We start from the raw sequence: 18610 nt of genomic DNA, 5'->3' as shown, positions 1-18610 counted from the left end.
GAAGGCAGAGAAGCCGGAAGCCCCAGCCTGCTCAAATTGCCCTGTGGTCCATGGGGCTAGACAGAGTTCTGTCAAGTTTTGATCAAAAAGTCATCTTGGGAATGACTAAAATTAAACTTTAAAAACTCTAATACGAAGGGCTTGTATTCCTTAACAACAACAAAAAGTTAGAGCAGGCAGGATCTCTGTAATTGGTGAGACTTCACAGAGGGACCTCAACATTTCCAAGTAGAGGCCAGGGGAAGATGAGGCCTGGTAGCTGTGCCAACCTCAATTACAATCCACAGGCTCTCCAAATGAAAAGTGGGGCTTGCATCTCCTTTGAGCAATCCTCTCATCTCACTGCCTTGCCTGCCCCAAATGACCTGCCGAGTGGCTCTGGTCTGAATGGGTCTGATGTGGGAGATCCCCCCAGGTCCCCACCACAATCTTGACTCTGCTACCCTATGGAACAGGCAGAAAAATGGGCAGAGCCAGGAGGAAAAGGACGTTTATTTCCATACATCAGGTAATCAGGGAAGAGAGAGCACAGCCCAATGAATACAAACCAATTGCAGGAGAGGAGAGGGGACAGCAGATGGCAGCGGCGCCAGGCACTGCCCTTGGGCCCCCAAGTTTGACGATGTTGGAGGGATGACCTTTAGGGTCGGGGCTGGGACTGTCAGGCCACATGTTGTCAAGTCTAGGATAAGTGTTTGTATGTCGGGGGTGCGGGGGGAGAGGGTGATTGGAAGAAGAAAAATGACTTAGGCTCAGGACACAGGGTGAGGACCCGTGTCTAATACATATCAGGACTGACCAAAACTTGCAGCTTTAGTTTTTCTGATCACAAGTCCTCAACCCAAGGCCTTCCCTCTCAAGTTGAGCTTATGGCCCAGGCAACTTGGACAGAGCGGGAGGGAGACAGTGCTTGGTTAAGCCCCAAACTGGTGTAGGTGGAATGGGTTTACTTTTAAATAGGTCATTGTACTTAACACACTTGACGAGCTGACGAGGAGGAGGGGCTGGATGTTCCGGATGGTACATACGCACCCCTGTCTATGTAGGTTTGCTCAGTCCAAACCCAGAAGCACCTGGAAGCTCTGCTTAGCCGTCTCTCCAGCTGCACAGAGAAAGGGCTGCTCTCCGAAGTGAACATGGAGACGGAATTCCCCTAGTCGTCCTGGGGCCCCAGCTGCCACTCTCAGGGATGCAGCTGTGATGGAGAGGTTGGGTATTTAAATTAAAAAGTAAAAAGACAGCAGGCACTGAGAAGGGAAAGCCCTCACCCCAAGCCAGGGGGAAGGAATTGCTGTTCCAGCCCCCAACTCCGCCCCATGGACCCAGCAACCGAGAATGTCCCAGTAGGCGAGCTGTCCACCGTCCCTGAGCAGAGGGCTGAGATGGAGGTCAACTTGCTGGCTCCATGCAGTGCTAAGCCACCTGCCACCGCCCACAGTGGCCCAAGGTCGAAGCCAAGAGTGTGGCATGTTGGAGGCGGAAGGAGCAAAAAGTTCTCTTATCAGAAACTCCTCTTCCCCCGCCTCTTCCATGTGGAGACATCAGACCCCACAGCCTGACCCCAGAGGGTCAGGTGTGTCTCCTGCCGATCAGCAGTCGGGTGGGGAGACCTGTGCCCCGCTCTTTCCGGGGAGAGGTGCCGTGGCGGCGGCAGCCCACGGGGTGGGAGGCTACGCGTCGGTCTCCGTTGGCTTGGCCTCTGTGTCGCTGTCACTCGGGTAGCTGTGGGAGTGTCGGGGCCTGGAGGTGCCGTCAACAGGGTCGTGCTCTTCATCTGACCGGTCAGGGGCAAGGGACTTCCAGTAGCTGGTGGGGCTGCAGGGAGAGAGGAATGAGGTCACAGAGGAATGATCTTCCTAATCTTCAGCACCACAGCCTTTAGTCCTGGGGAGACCCCCCCAAAGCTGTCATAGCCCTCCCCAAAAGCCACACGTTGAGAAGTAAAAACCTTCCCTGGCTTCCCCAGAAGATCTTCAGAGTAGTAAGAGAAAGGAGCACATGGCTTGACTCTGAAAACTTGGAAAACTCCAATGAGAGCGATGCTGTAGAGCAGTGGGTCAGAGAACTTGAGTGCATAAGAAAACCAGCTGCCGACTCCTGGGTCCTTCCCCTGAGAAATTCTGATTCGCTAGCCCTTGGGTGGGACCCAGGAATTCTGCATTTTCATCTCCCTTTCCAGAAGATTCTGGTGCAGGTAGTCCCTGGACCACACTGATGTGGAGACTAAAGGTTTGGTGATCACGTGACTACAGCTTGTCTCAGGTAAAGTTATTCCTGAAGAGATTCCAAGAAGGAGGGCCTTTACCCACTGAATACTCCCAGATCCGAACCCTTTCTCCTGATCAGGTTTCCCTAAGGCCTGTGAGAATGTCTGCCCTTGACCATGGCATCATCTACCGACCATAAGGAATGGAGACTCAGGATGTAGGAGCTGGCAAGACCTCTGTTTCAGGATGGCATAGATGCCCCTTTCTTGGTACCATAACCCAACCCCATAGGGCTTTCATCAGGCCACTGAGAGCCTCCACCTATATCCGCCCCCACCAAGAGGCTGAGCAGCATCACCCCTGGATGGAGCAGGCTCAATGGCATCAAGCAAGGATGGAGCCTCATCTTCCAGGTCCAGTATCCTTTTCTTTTCTTTCTTTCCCAAAGCTTTCCCCTCCCCCCCTCCCCCCACCTCCACTGCCTCTGCCAGTTCAAGGGCACTATAATTTCAACCTTCTTGGAGAAAATGCAGCTCAGCGTGGCTTCACCCCTACCAGTGCCCTGCACCCAGCGGGTCCCTGCCCAGTGCTGCCAGGGACACAGCCCTGCTTCCAGGTCCTGGAGAGCTTCCCCTGGGCTGAACAGGACTTCCGTGATCTCTCTGCCTACGACTCTCAGAATCTGAGGAGGGGCCAGGTTTACCAGTCCTTTCAAAGTTCTATCCCCAAACCAAAGGAGCAAGCAGCAGCTCTGCACGGATGAACTGCATTCTGCGGCGAAGAAAGGATTTGGCCACGGAGGACTTCCTGTGAGACACTCTCCTGGGCGCTCAGGATATGCTATGTTATCGTCACAATAACCCCTGCAACGCCACGAGGAAGCTGGTTCAAAGAGATGGAGCATCTTGCCCAAGGTCACACAGCCAGTGTGTGAATTTCAGCCTAGGACTCCTAGACCTCAAAGCCTTGCCACTAGATTGGGTGACCCGAGGAGAAAACACGACCAAACCGGACTTCTCCCGCTGGCCCGGGTGAGAGCCCGGGGTGTGTGTAAAGCCAGGACGCTCTCTCGCTCGCTCTCTATCCCTCCCTGGGGAGAAGGAACAGCCTGATAAAATACATGTTCAATTATGCAAAGTGGTTCAGGAATGGGGCAGTCTGCTTAATAGTTATCGTATTTCTCATGAATGAATTACCATTTTTAACGGAATCACAATAGCACAAAAACACATTTAATACAAACTAGCCTGAACACAAATGAGTCTTACTTTGATGGGCCAAAGGCACTTAAGGACTCTGGGGTGTCTCAGGGACAAAATTATAAAGGCCAATGATGACTACGCGGCGTAGAAAAACACTGGGGTTATTTTAGCTTTTGGGTTGTTTGAATTCTAAATTAGTGGGTTTTATTTTAATTTTTTTAAAGACACAATTTCTGGGCATCCAATGCTAAGGTCTGCTGCTCGGCAAAGGAAGGACTGGCGTTGTGAAAGAGTGACAGAGGTGGGCAGAGGTGGGGGCGAGGCAGATACCAGGGCTGACATCCGGATGCTAACTGGGTGCTGCTGGAGAGCCTGGGGTGCTCCTTTCCACTCTCACCTCTTCTCAGAGGGGGCTGCAGCCCCCACCCCCACATTGCAGTGCGGGCCAGGCAGGCCCCTGGCAAAATGACAGCCAGGTTTCAACACTGTTCCATCCGATTGCTGGACTGGGGGGGGGGGGGGGGGGCGGGGTGTAACTCCACGCCTCTCTTCCCTGCTCTGTGGAGCCACAAGACCCCCTGGCTCCTACCCTCGGTGCTCTTTAGCCAGTCTCCTCCGTGGCGTATACGGCCACAGCTGTCAGAGAGCCTACAGCAGGCAGCCAGCCCCCTCCTCAGGGCAAGAGTCAGGGCTGGCAATTTGAACATTTTAACCAAATTGTTTAAAAAGCTTTCCTCCTCACAAGCCACTGTCTCCTGCTCAACGCTGTCACAAACAATTTGGTACATAAGCTAATTCCTGCTGGGCGAGCCCGGGGTGGCAGCCTCCTCCCCTTGCCTTCGCTACGACGCTGACGCGATGCATTCGTGTTCTGAATTCTCGCTGGTCCCCATCGCCAGATGGGAAGCTAAGCCACCACTCTGCCTCCGCCCCCCACTCTTGGCAGTTTATCCACCCAAAGCCAGGACATGCTGAGTCCAACTAGGTCCTCCCTCGCCTGGCCCTTGCCTCGCCGGCTCTGTATTGGTTGGCTGGCTGATGGCTTGGTGCTCGCTCTCCCCGCAGTGAATACAACCCTCCACGGAGGTGGTGGTGTGTAGGGTTTCAGAACTACCCCTGTTTTCCCGGTGGACAAGAGGAACTGCGCTGGTGGCTGGGGGAAGAAACAGGCTTTCTGTGTTTTTGTTCTTGCCGGTGGTGGAGTCAAGGGTGACGATGGGCTGAGAGCACCCGCTGGAGTCTGAAATCCACACTGTTGGTCAGTGTGGGATGGCCTCCCTCGGCAGGTGCAGTGCTCAGAGGGGCCTGGCCCTCTCTGCTTTCCACACCTCCCTCCACGGTCCATCAGCTGCCTTCCTGTGCGGCGGGGGGGGAGGGGGGGGGCGGCTGAGGTGGCAGACACATTATGACTCCTGTCCTTTCTCACCATGGAGCTGTCATGGCTCCCCAGTGCAACTGAGACACTTCCCGCTCTTCCCAGAGCACCTACAACCACCTGCTACCTGGGGGAAGCGACCGAGCAGTGCTGAGCCCAAGGGCTTGGTTTCAGAGCAGCCCAGGGCCCAAGGAGTCTGAGTTGGCCATGAGCCTGGTTGGGTTCAAGTTCCATCTTCCCCATCCCATCCCCCCGATCCCATCCCGTCACCCATCTCCAAACAGCTTTGGGTACCATTCACGTCCACTTGCTCCATTCCTTAAAACCAAACTTGGTCCCTTCGGTACAAAAGGGACAAAGCCAGGGTACTTGTCAGCTGCTCCACTGCACAAGCGCACACGCATGCGACAGGTGTGTGTTAGTTCATGCATCCAGGAAACAAACGCCCGTGCCTCAGGGGGCTGCGCTCTGGGGCCAGACCTCCTGGGAAGCAGCAAGCTTGCCCCGGGAGGGAGCCATGCCGGAACCGGCTTCACACAGGCAGGGTGATCCAAATGTCACCACCCGCCAGGGGAACGGGCAACAATGGGATTCCAGTGAGTCAGTCTCTGCCTTCCTTCCGAGGTGGGGGTGTGGGCAGAGAGGGCCTGACTGCGAGCTCTCCCACCCCGCGGGGAGAAGACAGGGGAGGCAGGAAAGCCGGGAGGGGGCTGTCACTCAGCAGCTGCTAATTTCTATTCATTGAAACTTCACAAGATGAGCGGAGATGAGGTGACGCCCATGCGTGGGCTTCAGGTGGGGGGCGGGGGGGGAGAGAGTCAGGCATCGCTGGGTCTGCTGCAGGGTGCAGAACTATGGGGGTGGGAGTGCACCTTGCACTCCTTGGCTTGAGATCCATGCCAGGGAGGAAGGTGGCATTGCAGGGCAGGGGATAGCTGAGCAAAAAGCCCCATGAGAGCTGGTGGCCACTAATGCACCAATCCATACCAGGGGGTGAGCCAGGCTGGGCCTAGCCTGCAGGGGCCACAGACGAGAGCTCCCATAGGTGTGCTGCGAGGTAAACACGTGGCCCGTGTGCTCTGCCTCGGGCTGTATGGAGGAGTGAGGACAAGCTGAACAGCCTCCATTCGGGTCCTGGCAATATCACTTCCTGGCTGCGTGACCTTGGCAAGTGACTTAACTTCCCTGAGCCCCAGCTCCCTCTTCTAGAAACTGGGGCTGATCAGACCTTTACTATGGGATCAGTGTGAGGATTAAGTGAATAAAAGGTGCAAGGCATCTAGGAGGGTGCCTGGCCCAGGGGAGGACACGGTAAGTGGAAGCTGTGATGGACATCATCGGCACGTTCAGCTGACTGGGCTCAGGGCTCCGAAGGACTAACCAGCTGAGCTGGCCTCTGCTCTCCGGGTAGCCAGGAGGCTCTCTGAGGCCAGGCCTGCCCGAGGGGAACGCAGGAGGGCCTAGGCGGTGGCGGGAGCACGTTAGTTCACACCGAGTGGCACACGCCATGCTGCACTCCACGCCGGGTGCCACCTACTGCGCTAGTCGCTCTCGGGCCGGTACAGGTACCGCATCATCAGGCTGTCCACCTCTTTCTTCCGCTTCTTCTCCTCCTTCCGAGACGGCGGGTGCGCCTGCCCAGCCTCCTCCTTTTCCACGGCTGGTCCCTTCTTCACGCTGGAGCGGCTGTGGCTTGAGACCGTAGAGCCACTGGATGATGAGGACTCCGACTCCGACTCCGACTCCGACTCCGACTCCGTTCTCTTTCTCCTCGATTTGGACTTCTTCTTGCTCTTTCGAGAGCGCCCCTTCTTCCGCCGCCGGTGCTCTGAGGAATCCTCAGAGCTGGAGCTGGAGCTGGAGCTGGAGCTGCTCCTTCTCTTGCTCCGGTTCTTGCTCCGGCTCTTGCGGCTGCTGCGGGACCGGGACCGAGAGACATCGGCCGCAGAGGCCGAGCGGCGGATGCTGGTGCCCCGCTCGGGGGCCTCCAGTTGGGCGCTCCGGGCGCTCTGGATGCTCTTCCGGTCGTCCTCGGAGTCGGGCTCCAGGCTGGTCCGCTGGAACGGGACGGGTTTGTAGCTCAACACCTCATTGATGGCGGCCTCCAGGTCTGGGTCCAGGTAGGAGTGCCGGCTGACAGGGCGGATGCTGGAGCCCAGAGGCTCCTCGGTGGCGGAGGCTGAGGTGCGTGGCTGCGGCGGCACCGACAGGCTGCGGGCCTGCGCCGGGTGGCTGTACTGGGAGTGCGCCTCGCTCAGGGCCACGCTGGCCCCGTCATCCCACTCGTCCAGGCAGCCCCGGCCCAGGGACAGGCGGGAGTCGGGGCTTTCCCGGCCGAGGCCCGAGGCCCGGCTCAAGGAAGGGCTGAAGGTCCTGGACAGGCTGTCCAGCCGGGAGGTGCTGCGGCGGGAGCTGGGGGAGCCCGACAGGGAGATGCTCATGGAGGAGCGGGCCCCGTCTTCGCCAGAGCCACACCGTGTGGCTGAGGAGGCCCGGCTGACAGGGGCAGAGACGGTCGAGGCCCCATCAAAGTCGGAGCCCCACCGCTTCTCCAGCCCCCGGCTGGCACGGCTCCCGATCTCGGAGAAGATGGAGCCACGCTCATCTGGCTCCTCGGACTTCCTGCCCTGGCCTGGTTCCACCCTGGGGCTCGGGCGAGCCTTCCGCGGGGGCCTCTCGGGGGAGGCGGCCCGCTCGCTCAGGGTGGTGAAGAGCGACTCTGCATCCCCAGTGCCCCCGATGGAGTCCTTCAGGGTGAGCCTCTTCCGGTAGCTCAGGGAGCTCAGCGCGGAGGCCGGCCTCTCCTCCACCCCCTTGCCCTCCTTGCCCTCCTTCCCGAGGGCGCAGAGGGTCGTTCTGAGGGAGGAGTTGCGACCGGGGAAGAGAGAACCCATAGTGGATTAAGGGCACAAGGAGAGAGAGAGAGAGAGAGAGAGAGAGAGAGAGAGAGAGAGAGAGAGAGAGAAACAAGCATTAAACCTAGAGAATACAGACACAGGGGGAGGGAGGAGGAAGGAGGAGGAGAGAAATCGGCAGCAGCCCTGGCAAAGTGGCGGTGAGAGCGTCGGAGGAAATGAAGCAAAATAATTTGCGTCAGTGAAAATAGCTTCACGGAGAATGTCATGTAAATTAGACTATTGTTCTATTTCATCACTTTTCCCCCTCTAAAACGTTTAGTTCAATTTATTTCATTGTCAACTACCTGGAGCCTCGTGCCACGCAGTGGTGAATGGCAGTGGGGCGGGGAAGGCAGCGTTATCTGCAATAACAAAATGCTGTTCGGCCGAATAAATTAAATCAATTAGAGGGGGCCACGGGGTGCTTGGGGTGAGGGGCTGGGCTTGGGAAGGGGCCTCAGGAGAGCTGGAGAAGAGGGATTCCTTTTTCTGCCCAGCCCACCTGCTGTCTTGGAAGGGGGTGGGAGGAGCTGGCTCTGCGTTGGGGAGGAGGGGGGAAGTGGGAGCAGAGGATGGCTCTTCCTACTGCCATGCTGGCTGGCCGGTGAGGGGTGGGGAAGGCAGACCCCTGGATACCAGGAGTAGCTGTCTGATCAGGAGACTGTGAATGGGCTAGAAAATAGGGGAGCAAGCCTACCTGCCCCCCACCATGGGTGTGAACAGAAGCATGGGGGACGGGGGGGGGGGCAGTGAAAAGGTTAGAGGAAGGAGAGAATGCACAGAGAAAGAGGGCACTGTGTCTGTACTGACAGGGGAGGCTGAACCAGTGCCTCTGCTGCAGCTGCTCCTGTTAAGATCTCCAACGGCCCAAACTGTCAGGCAGTTCCATCAACATTCGTTGGGAGAGTAAGTGGGGATGAAGTTAAACCCCCACCAAACCACAGCCCTGAGCCCCGCAGGAAAGTACGACCTGGGAGTAGTGAGGGCACCACAGACTCTGACTGCGGAGAAACCGAGCCTCCTGTGCTCATTGCACATGCGGGGGGCACCGGGGCCCCTCACCCTCATGCCACGCCACAGACGCAGGTGGCGTGAGGCCGACCTCTTTGGGATAAAGGCATACTGCTCCCCCGGCCTGGGGCGCGGGTGGCTTTTCCTCCCCGCTCGCTCGAGGCCACTGGCTCACCTGGAACTCTTCAAGCTGCCGTCGTCGGAAGTTGCCTTGGAAGAGGGCCCCTTGTTTTTCGACAACCACGACTTGACCCCGTCGACCCGGTCCTCCAGCTCCGAGTCCACATCTGAGTCGCCCTCGCTATGGGATGAGGAGCAGAAGGGTAGGCGAGGCTGGGGAACTAGGTGATTATCTGCTGCCCCCCGCAGGGAGCGCTGAAGGGGCAGCAGGTGTGTCTTGGGCGGGGGGGGGGGGAGGGGGGATGCAGGCTGGCATGCGCATCAGTGAGTCAGGGAGAACAGAGAGGTTAGACAGAGCGCACCGTTCATCAGAACCCTGGCCCCACGCGGCAGGCCGCACTGTGTGACCGCCACCAAGACCCTGCGGAGCTTGGGGGCACCTCCGTTCCCCTCTGTGTGACAGTTCAGCAAACCGGCCCAGTGAGAAGGGCAAGGAGACCATCCGTCCATCAATTACACCTGAAGGGCTCTTGGTTACGAAGAGGAGTCCTGGAGTCAGTTACTCCCTGAGGCCTCTTCTGCTATTTCTTATCTACCCACTCCCCAAAATGCGGCTACCGCTGCTGTAATTCTCCATGCCTTCATTGCAAGTGCTGGGCTGCTGGCCATGGGGCAGGAAAGAGAAGGGATTCATTGTGACTTTAAGTTAGCTTGAACCGGGAGTCTCCTTAGCTGATGGCAATGCTAAACTGGGCCCTCGAGGCCATATCCCAGACCCATCCGCGACTGCCCTGGCCCTTAGGAAATAGAAAGGAAAAGGAGGGGGCAGCAGCATTTCCCAAGGAGCTGGCCACAACTTCAGGATTTAAGTTGCACCCTGGAGATCCAGTCGGGCCCAGAGAGCCCCAGACCAGGGCTCTGTCTCTCCAAGTCTCCTCTCCCGCCCCTCAGACAGCCTCCAGCGCTTGCCCCTCAGTGCTGCTTTTGGCCAAGCTGGCCTGGGCCCCTCTCTACTTGCAGGAAAGCCCAAAGGAGTCAAACTCTGAGGCTGGAGTCACGGCGACCCCTCACAGAGCAGCAGGGGCTTGGAGACAGCTTCTGAGTGAGAACGCTTCTAGGATTCTGCGAAATGTCTGCTTGTCACGTTCCCCTGCTACGGATATGCTAGGATTTCTCCTTGATATAAATTTCCTTTCATCTGTGTCAACAGGAGCAGCCCGGTTCCTGAATTATGTTCTTGAATAAATAGCCACACAGGCGTGTGTGCGTGTGCATGCATGCGTGTACACACACACGTACACACACACACACACACACACACACACACACACACACATGAAACCACCAGACTCTATGCTGGGGACTGTGAGAGAGCATGACTCGTGGGGAGGGGAATAAAAAGGCATATTTTATGGGCTTCCGTCAAATACAGAATTATAACAAAGACGAGGCTGGCTGATGCCCCGGGTAAACAGGAGTTTAGCAGACAGCCCCGAAACCACTAATGCAAGAAGCCCCGTGCCCGTCCGAGCCCAGCAGATTTACTGTGGTGCAAGGGCCCCACGGAATGCCAATACCGCCTGATTTATACGCCCGCGCAGAAAACCTCCTCCTCCAGCTTCACAGCCGGTAATTTATCACCGCCGTTCATAACCATATTGATTGCCTTTAGAAAGGAGGTGCTGTATGCATCGCAAAATCTATGTCTACATGTTAAAAGCATTTCTGTATAAATCTCCCTTAATACCACGCTGTTTACTGCTTTCATTAAGGTTATGGCAATAACAACTGTATCTCTAAGTAAATCGAAACATTATTTTTCTGCCCGCCTTAGCACGCTCGCTCGATAACTTGGAGCTGAGGCCCAGAGCTGCTGAGGAAGGAGCCACATCACCTCGCTGCCATCAGCGGGAACCCAGCCCGGACCGCATGCCCTTGTGCGCCTGCGTGAGTGCCTGCTGGTGTGTGTGTGTGTGCGTGTGTGTGTGTGTGTGTGCGCGCGCGTGTGTGTGTAAGCACCCATGTGTTGTGCCTGGCAATAATTTAGAATATGATCTTAAATGCACATTTTATCAGTCCTTGAAGCTCCTACAGCCCAAGGATGGCGGGGCTGGTACACACAGGGGACAGACGCCATGGGCCCAGAATACGAATTTTCCTCCTCACATTCAGAGCGACGAGTCGGTGGAGAAGCTGGCCTGCCTGCCCTCGCCTTCCCTTTAGTTTCAAGCATATAGATGATGTTTGGGTTCTTTTCCTTAAATAATCAAGCCCGTAAACAAACTCCAGGGGCAGGCAGGCTCAGGGGGCAGTTGAAATTTTAAATGGCTGGAATTAAACCTCGTGTCAAATACAATTTATGTCCAGGCTCATGTGCTATTAGTTAACTGGGAGCCGAATCGCGGGGGAACAAACAAACGGAGACAGCACGGCGGGGGATATTAATTGTGTGTGACAACCGGGCTCCCGCGGCCCTCTATCACTGTTACACACTATTACATTTATCATTAGCTCACGAAGTCCTTTGCGCTGCCGCCAGCCCATCCTGGCCAGGGCAGGAGGCCTGCCAGGCGAGAGGGAGTGGGGGAGGAAGCCCAACGCCTCGCGAAAGGAACCATCTCCCCCAAAACAGCCCGGCTGAACTTGGCGGAGGGTCGCCCGGGTCCGCCTGAAGGCCTGCGCATCTGCACCTGCTGTCCGGCTCCCACCCAGGGCGAAGGAAATGATGAGCCGGTGGACATCCTGGGCTTCCTGCCACCAGCTCAAGGCCCGGGGGCCTCCCTCTGCCCCGTGTGCCTGCAGGGAGTAAAGTAAACACATCTGGCTGTGTCCCTTCCCCAGCCACGGCAGAGCGGCCGTGATTAGCTGCCTGAATGCTTTCTCCAAACAAGTGACGGCGAGACGCCCCTCAACTCCTGCCCTTGTCTGCCAACGGAGGTGGCAGACCTTTCAAAACGAAACATACCCGCTTCTCTCAGGCGGCTCAGGGCTCCAAAGGAGCCCAAGGATGTGGACAAACCCATCCCAAACAGACTTTTCCCCAGAGAAATCGGCTGGGGAGGCGGCGGCACTTGGTTTCTGAGGGAGGAGAGGGCTGGAGCTCAGGAAGGCAGACTGTGGGTACCACCTCCTGAGGCTGAGCTCTCCCTGCTGATGGAGCCCCCGTCCTGCCCGCCAGGGCGGGCGAGCCTTCCTGGGGGAGCGCACCTCGTCGCCTCCCGTGCAGCCCAGCCTGTCGCCCTGCCTTCCCCTCAGGACAGAGTCAGCAGTGTTAGCGTGAGAGCCTAGCTCAGAGGAGATGCGAGAGGCTGTGTGTCCCCATGCGTCATGCAGCAGGCCAATCGGGGGCCAGTGTTAGGGGCGGTTAGACACCACGCCAGGAGAGGCAGAGAGCGCATGCGCTCCAGTCCTCACGGTTTATTTTTTCTTTTCTGATATTTTGTCACCATGTCCTGCAAACTGGAAACAGAAAGAAAATGGTGGGCAGGGGGCCAGAAGACGACGAAAACATCAGCAGGCAAACCAAGGCGGACCCCTCAGCCGAGGACCCCTCTTTCCTCAGCAAGAGGCGGCGCTGGTGGGCTGAGACCAGAGGGCAGGAGGAGCGACAGTGCTGCCCTCAGAGGGCGGTCTGGGCACCGTTCCCCTGACACAAAGGACCAGGTGGCCCTGGCCCTCATGCAGGAAGGGGGCAGCTTTGGGGACTCTGCTCAGGGCAGCCTTTGGAGCTTCTCCAGGGCCTGACCACCCCCATGCCCTGGACTGCCGGTCTGCCTGCCTCATGACTTCCTCCCCGGCCTAAGACTACAAATCTCTCTGTCTCTCCTAAACCATTCCTCGGGTGGGTTTTATGAGAGAAAACCTCTGGCATGGTAACAAGGCACCACGGCCCTTAAATCTCTGCTCTCCCCAGAGCAGGGCAGGCGCCATCGGAAATGCAGCTAAACGGGGGAATAACTCATCCCAAGCAGGCAGAGCCAGACAGCCAGGTCCGGGGAGGCCTGGGGAGGGAGGACAGCGAGGATGAGGGGAGGAGTCTCACCCAGGCAGCACCTGTTCTGCCCTCGGCTGCTGCAGGGCAGGCCCGTGCTGGGGTCTGGCAATGAGGGGAGGGAGGCTGGTGGCCGGGCCCAGAGGCGGTCGAGAGGGCCTCCGTGTGCTGTCTGAAGCTGCCCCAGAGGCCCCTCTTACCTGTTGATGAGGTCCTCATTCTCATCGCTCTCCATCTCATCCTCAATGGCGGCCTGCAGGTCCCCGATGCGCTTGAATGCCAGTTTTAGATCGGCCTGCAGGCTCTGGTTAGCAGCCTCCAGACTCTCCAGATCCATTTCCTAGGAAGGAAAGCGGGGAGTCCAGTCCACAGGAGGGCTAGTCTCTCGTCCAACTGCCCCAGAGAAAGCCTACTTCCAGGCTCGCCCAGCCAGGCAGGAGCTACATGGGTGCAAGTCTAAAAGGCATTTTTTTTTTTTTTTTTTGGCTTTGGTATTGATGGGCTGTTGCGCCTAGTCTCGCCTGATGGAGACTCCAGGACCACCCTTGGCCTCTGGCCTGCCCTCAGGTCTTCCTGGACTGTCCTCTTAATTCTCTAAACCATGGTTTCTTTGGAACCCTCCCCACCCCACCAGAGAGCTGCCCGCTTGGGGCCCCAGGGTGGGTGCCTTACCAGTTCGTGCTTCTTGCGGCTTGCCTCAGCCTCCTTCCTGGCCAGCTCGCCCATCTCCTCCTTGGTGTCCCGGAGCTGCCGCTGCAGCCTCTTGTTCTGCTCCTTCTCCCGGTTCTCAGCTGCTGTGCGCTGATCCCGCTCCTCAGTCAGCTTCTCCATGTTCTCCTTGAGCCGGCTCGCCAGGCTCTGGACAGGGAGGCGGGAAGAGGGGCCCATCAGCCAGGCAGAGAGAGGGCTGTGGCGGAACTCCGGAGTCAGGAGGCCTGGGGTCCACTCCGGCTCCACCCCTCGGGGGTGGGCAAGCAACTAAAGCCCTGTGAGGCAGCCTCCTTTGCCTTTCTGTAAAACGGGAGAATAACACCTAGACCCTGTGGGTCTTTTAAGGACCGAGGAAGGTAAAGTGGGGGAAGGCACTCTGGAAGCTGACAGGTGCTAGCAGCAGCATTCTCGCTACCGAGGGCTGCCTACCCTGCGCCTGTCCACATGGACACCACGTGTGGGGCCTCCGCGAGCAGCAGGCTTCCCTCAGAGACCCGGAACCCAGAAGCACCAAAAGCTACATCCTGAGCTCAGAGGTCAATGGCTTTGCTGAGAGTTCCCAGATTAGGAGGAGACTTAGCCGTCATCAGATTCCTAGCACAAAGCCATCCCTCTAAGCCCGATGCATCTCTTCCCCCAAGAACATGAACACATTGGCTCCTGCTGGGCCACAGGATGCTGAGCAAGAGATGGCCTGGAGATTGGGCAGAGGGTGGGGGAAGGACCCTGGTCCCTCTCTGCCTGCCGCGGGGCCGCCGCCTCTCAGCCCCCCTCTCGGTCTCTGTGTCTGTAAAATAACGGCGTGAGGCTACGTGATCTCTAAGGGCCGTTTTGTGTTTACTATTCTGTGCGTCTAAACCACAATATTGCCTTTCTGAGCAGAAGGGAAAATGAAAGAGAGCTGAGGAAAGGGGCTGGGGCCCATGAGAAAAGGAGACAAATATAGCAGGTCTGTCCTATATCCACCAGACCAGGGCCTCGTCTGCCCTTGACCTTAGGCAGCCTACCTAACCCTTCCTGCATGTGAAGGCAGAACATGAACTATGATTACGTCTCTTCTAACTCTCTCTAGCTCTCCTGCGGGCTGTGACCCCATCTCGGGAGGTTCAGCCATATTCTCTTCCTAGGTCAAGGGCACCCTCCATGCCCACCGCCAGCCCCGCAGCCACTGTTCCCATCGCCACTCTAGAGCCTGCTCCACCGATGAGGGGTTGATGGAAGGTGGCAGGGGTGCTCCTCGGCACCCACACCCGTGAACACAGTTCTCATGGAGAAACGTGGGTGCTTAGACATGGGTCTACAAGCTCGAGAAGGACGAGAACGTAAAAACAGGGCGAGAGGGGCGGAAACCCGGAGAGAGAACGCTGCCTGCCTCTTTTTCTTCCTACCCGCTCAGCCGGAAAGGGAGGAAGCTGGAGCATGCTGGCTCCGGGACATTGAACAGAAAGGATTGATGGAGATTACAGTTGAGAGGAAGGAGAGAGAAAAAAAAAGAGGTGAGCAGAAAAAGGAGAAGGGTTGAAGGGAAGAAAATGAAAAATAGAGAGAGAGGAGGAATGGGAGGGGAGGGAAGGGAAAAAACAGGAAGGGGGTAAGAAAGGGGAATAAGATTAGGGAGAAGAGAAATACAAAGAGAAGAAGAATGGGGCCAAAATGGAGAAAAAATGATGAGAGGAGAAAAAGCAGCGACGAGAAGGGTGGGAAGAAGTGAGGGGAAAAGGGAGTAAAAAAAAGGGAAGGAAGAGAAAGAGCGAGCAGCGAGATGAGAGAACAGACTTCAGCCTCATAGAAGTGGCGCCATTCACTGCATATTTATGACCCTGCCAGAGAGCGAGTGAGGCGGACCTGCGGGGGGAGCTCATGGTGGAGGAAAATATGAAGACGAAAAGCTAAGCTGCTCTGGTCCCTTGGCAGAAAGTAAGCACGAAAACAGAATGTAAAGCAGGCAGGCTCCGCGGTGCCCAGAGAACAGGCCAGGCGGGCAGGGGAGAAGGCACCGCCCTATCAGCTGGCCTGGCAGCTTGGCAGCGGCCTCTGAGGAGCAGGCACGGGTCTGCCCAGCCCTGCTCAGCACGTGTGGCTCTAGCTACAAGGGCAGCGCTTGCCTGGTCTCTGCGGACCAGGAGAAGTGTGCACCCACCTCCAGCCGCTTCACTTGGGTCCTTTCGAACTCCAGGCGTGTCTCCAGCTCTCGGATCTTGGCTTCCTGTCTGCTCACCAGGGACTTGTCCACCATCGACTGCTCCAGGAACTCCACTTGGCTCTGGAGGGCTTGTAGCTGGGGGTGGGAAGCAGGAGGAGAAGAAAGAACTGAGCCTACAAGAGAGGGGGCAGGGTCTGGGGCTGGAAAGATCACCATGGTGACCAGAAGGCTGAGGGAAGGAGGGATGCACAGGGGAGGTGGAAGAATGGGGCCCTGAGCCAGAGGCACCCCCCACCTGGCCCAGCACTGGCACAGATTGAGCCCTTTGGAGAGAAAGGAGAAAGCCGAGGACCAGGGAGGGAATAGAAACGTGAAATGAGGCAGCTGAAGCCAAAGTGTCTGCTATGGCGACGTGGCTCCAAGCCTAGCTCTCTGCACTCGAAGCTGCTCCGTGGATCGCCGATGGCAGAGAAGTGCTTGCTATCCCGTGAGCGTGGGGCTTCATCCCCACGTATGGTGATCTGGGCACCCTCTCTCTACCAAGGCAGACCCCGGTACCCACCTTCTCCTGCAGCTCTTGCTTCTCCTTGTTGGCTTCTTCTAGCTGAGCCTGGAGGTCATTCATCTGAGCCAGGTCCCGGGAGGCCTGGGAAAGGAGTGTGCTGAAGCAGGATCCTCCATAACCCTCAAATGTACCCCACTCCACCCTACTCTGTGTGCCCGGGACCGCAGGCAGTGCAACCGCCCCAAAGATGCCGCTGCGCTGGGGACCTTTGAGGAGGTCAGTGTCTGGGGCGCAGGGTGTGGTGGGCACTCCCGGGCAGGGTACCTGAGCCACAGCTGCCTTGTGCTTCTTCATCAGCTCATTCATGTCTTCCTGATCCTCCTCCAGCCGGTTCTGGATCTCGTTCTTCTCACGCTGAAGGCGGCTCAGCTGCTCCTCCAGCTGGACAGAAACAAAGACAGATCAGAGGGCCTCAGTCTGAGTGTGAGTTGGAATCATCCCCATGTCACCTTCAGTGGGAGGGGCGTGGTGATGACTGAGGCCAGGTCCACCTGCTAGAGTGGGTTCCAGGACCAGTACCATCAGGGAGCTGCCTGTCCGGCTCTGGGCCGGGGAGATGAAGGAAAGGGCTGTCTTTGCAGCTCAGGCCTACCCTGAGCTAAATGACAGCTGCTTCCTGGCAGCTCTCTGGAGGCTAATAAAAAGGCAGAAAAAATCTGCCCGGAACAAGCGGCCCAGCACCCTAGCACTAGCAGTCTAGGCCCTAACCTTCCTGCCCTCTGCCCCCTTCAGGTCCCAGGAAGGACCCCTCAAAATCCTTGGAGCTCTCGTTTCCCCAGGGACTGCCTGCTCCCTGGCCTGCCAGCCCCCACAGCCAGTCCACTCGTTGGGGGAGGGGAAGAGACAGCCAACAGCAGCTTCAGGAAATGAATGAATCTATTAGCCTGTAATTCCAAACCAAAATGACTGCGTTGGCTCCTTCTCTGCCCCATCCATCTTGTTACCGGGCTGTGGGGAGCTGGGGAAGCCTCTGCCAAGAAATTTATTAACTCGGATTTAAATAAAATGGTAATTTTATAACAGCCTTTTTTAACACAATTAAGGAATTTGAATTACTCACCTGAAAACTGCTGAAGAGCACAAATGTCATGGGGATAAATCAAGCCTGGGAGATTGGCACTGGTAGCCGGGTGGCTAGCTATGGGGTCGTGGAGCCAAGCCCAGCCTCCACCCCTGCCCCGTTCCCTGCTGGAGATAGTACCCTAGTACCGGTGGCCACATCCCAGCAATGAATTCTCGTCCAGCTTTGCATGGGCCGTGGGAGAGGTGGGGAATTAAAAGGGAGGCATTAAATAAGAGTGCTAATTAGCTGCCGCTTGGGCTTGTCAGTGGGCTGGCCAGGGGAAGGGGAGGGAAACGAGCCATCCCATCCCCTTATCGGTGCTTCTGCTAATCTCTAGGCACCTGCTTACATCCCTCAGCCACATTAGCGGCTTTTATTAATGGTGTTGGGGCCTGCAGCCAAGCTCTCACAGGCAGGTGGTTACACAGGGAGAGGGGCCCTGGCTGGCTCCCTTTCACCTCGCCCCCTGGCGGGCCTCTGCTGTTAGTGGGGGAGATGGGGGTGGGGGGGCGAGGAAGGCCTGCTCTCCCTGCAGAACGTCCTGGCATGACGGGACCTGGCCGGGGAAGGGTCCCTGTTTGGGGTGAAGGCAGCCGCTGTCACAGCTCTATTCCCCCTCAGCCCGGCCTGCACACCCCGGCTCCTCACCGCTGTCTTGGCTTTGGCGATGTCATCAATCTGCAGGTGCAGGTCTTCGATCTCCACCTCCATTGCTTTGCGTGCTTTCACGGCGGCTGCGCAGGTGAACTCGGACTCCTCCAGCTGGACACAGAGCCACCCCCGCCCCAGGGAGAGACGTCAGCCATTCCCTGGGGACAGGAGGGCTATGCAGGGTGCTCACCGGGGAGAGGGAGCCCAGGCGCTCTCCTTTCCTCCTCCATGTACACCTCAGGGTGCTGAGGTGTGTGCACAGGCATCTCCCATGACAGGGCTGGGTACCCCCAGCAGCCCGAGGCTTGGCAGTCACGCTAGGCGGCATGCAGAGACCCCGGGGAGCATGGCTGTTACAAGTGGCTTCTCCTGCTTCCCTGTCACCTTCCTTCCCAAGGACTCAAGAACCATGGAGAGGGACGCGAGGGAGAGAAGGAACACTGGGAAGCAAGCCCAGCTGCCCTGAGAGCTGACCGCGTCCTCTCTGCAGCCGATACCTGGTTCTTCAGCTGGGCGATCTCCCTCTTGCTGGGCGCGTTGTTCTTCAGGTGGTCCAGCATGATCTGGGCGTCAGCCAACAGGGCCTTGGTGCGCTTCAGGTCTTTCCGGAGCCGCTTCTCTGACTCAAAGTCCCGCTGGCTCACCTGGGTGGGCACCAGAAGTTGAGGCTCTGG

General features: G+C 57.5%; 1 protein-coding gene across 1 annotated transcript in view; it reads right to left on the bottom strand.

Annotated features, from left to right (window-relative positions):
- Positions 1-474: 474 nt before the first annotated feature.
- Positions 475-18610, bottom strand: part of MYO18A (myosin XVIIIA) — a 96503-nt gene continuing 78367 nt past the window's right edge. Inside the window, exons 33-42 of the mRNA XM_054709050.1 lie at positions 18434-18580; positions 17934-18047; positions 16487-16603; positions 16220-16303; positions 15655-15792; positions 13476-13661; positions 13004-13143; positions 12227-12271; positions 8868-8993; positions 475-1815 (exon numbers count right to left, since the gene is read on the bottom strand). Of these exons, the coding sequence (XP_054565025.1) occupies positions 1671-1815; positions 8868-8993; positions 12227-12271; positions 13004-13143; positions 13476-13661; positions 15655-15792; positions 16220-16303; positions 16487-16603; positions 17934-18047; positions 18434-18580 (1242 nt within the window). The 3' untranslated portion in view covers positions 475-1670. The remainder of the gene's footprint in view (positions 1816-8867; positions 8994-12226; positions 12272-13003; positions 13144-13475; positions 13662-15654; positions 15793-16219; positions 16304-16486; positions 16604-17933; positions 18048-18433; positions 18581-18610) is intronic.

Source organism: Eptesicus fuscus, chromosome 20, assembly GCF_027574615.1.
Source record: "Eptesicus fuscus isolate TK198812 chromosome 20, DD_ASM_mEF_20220401, whole genome shotgun sequence".
Taxonomy (NCBI): Eukaryota; Metazoa; Chordata; class Mammalia; order Chiroptera; family Vespertilionidae; genus Eptesicus; species Eptesicus fuscus.
This window is presented reverse-complemented; position numbering and strand designations above follow the sequence as displayed.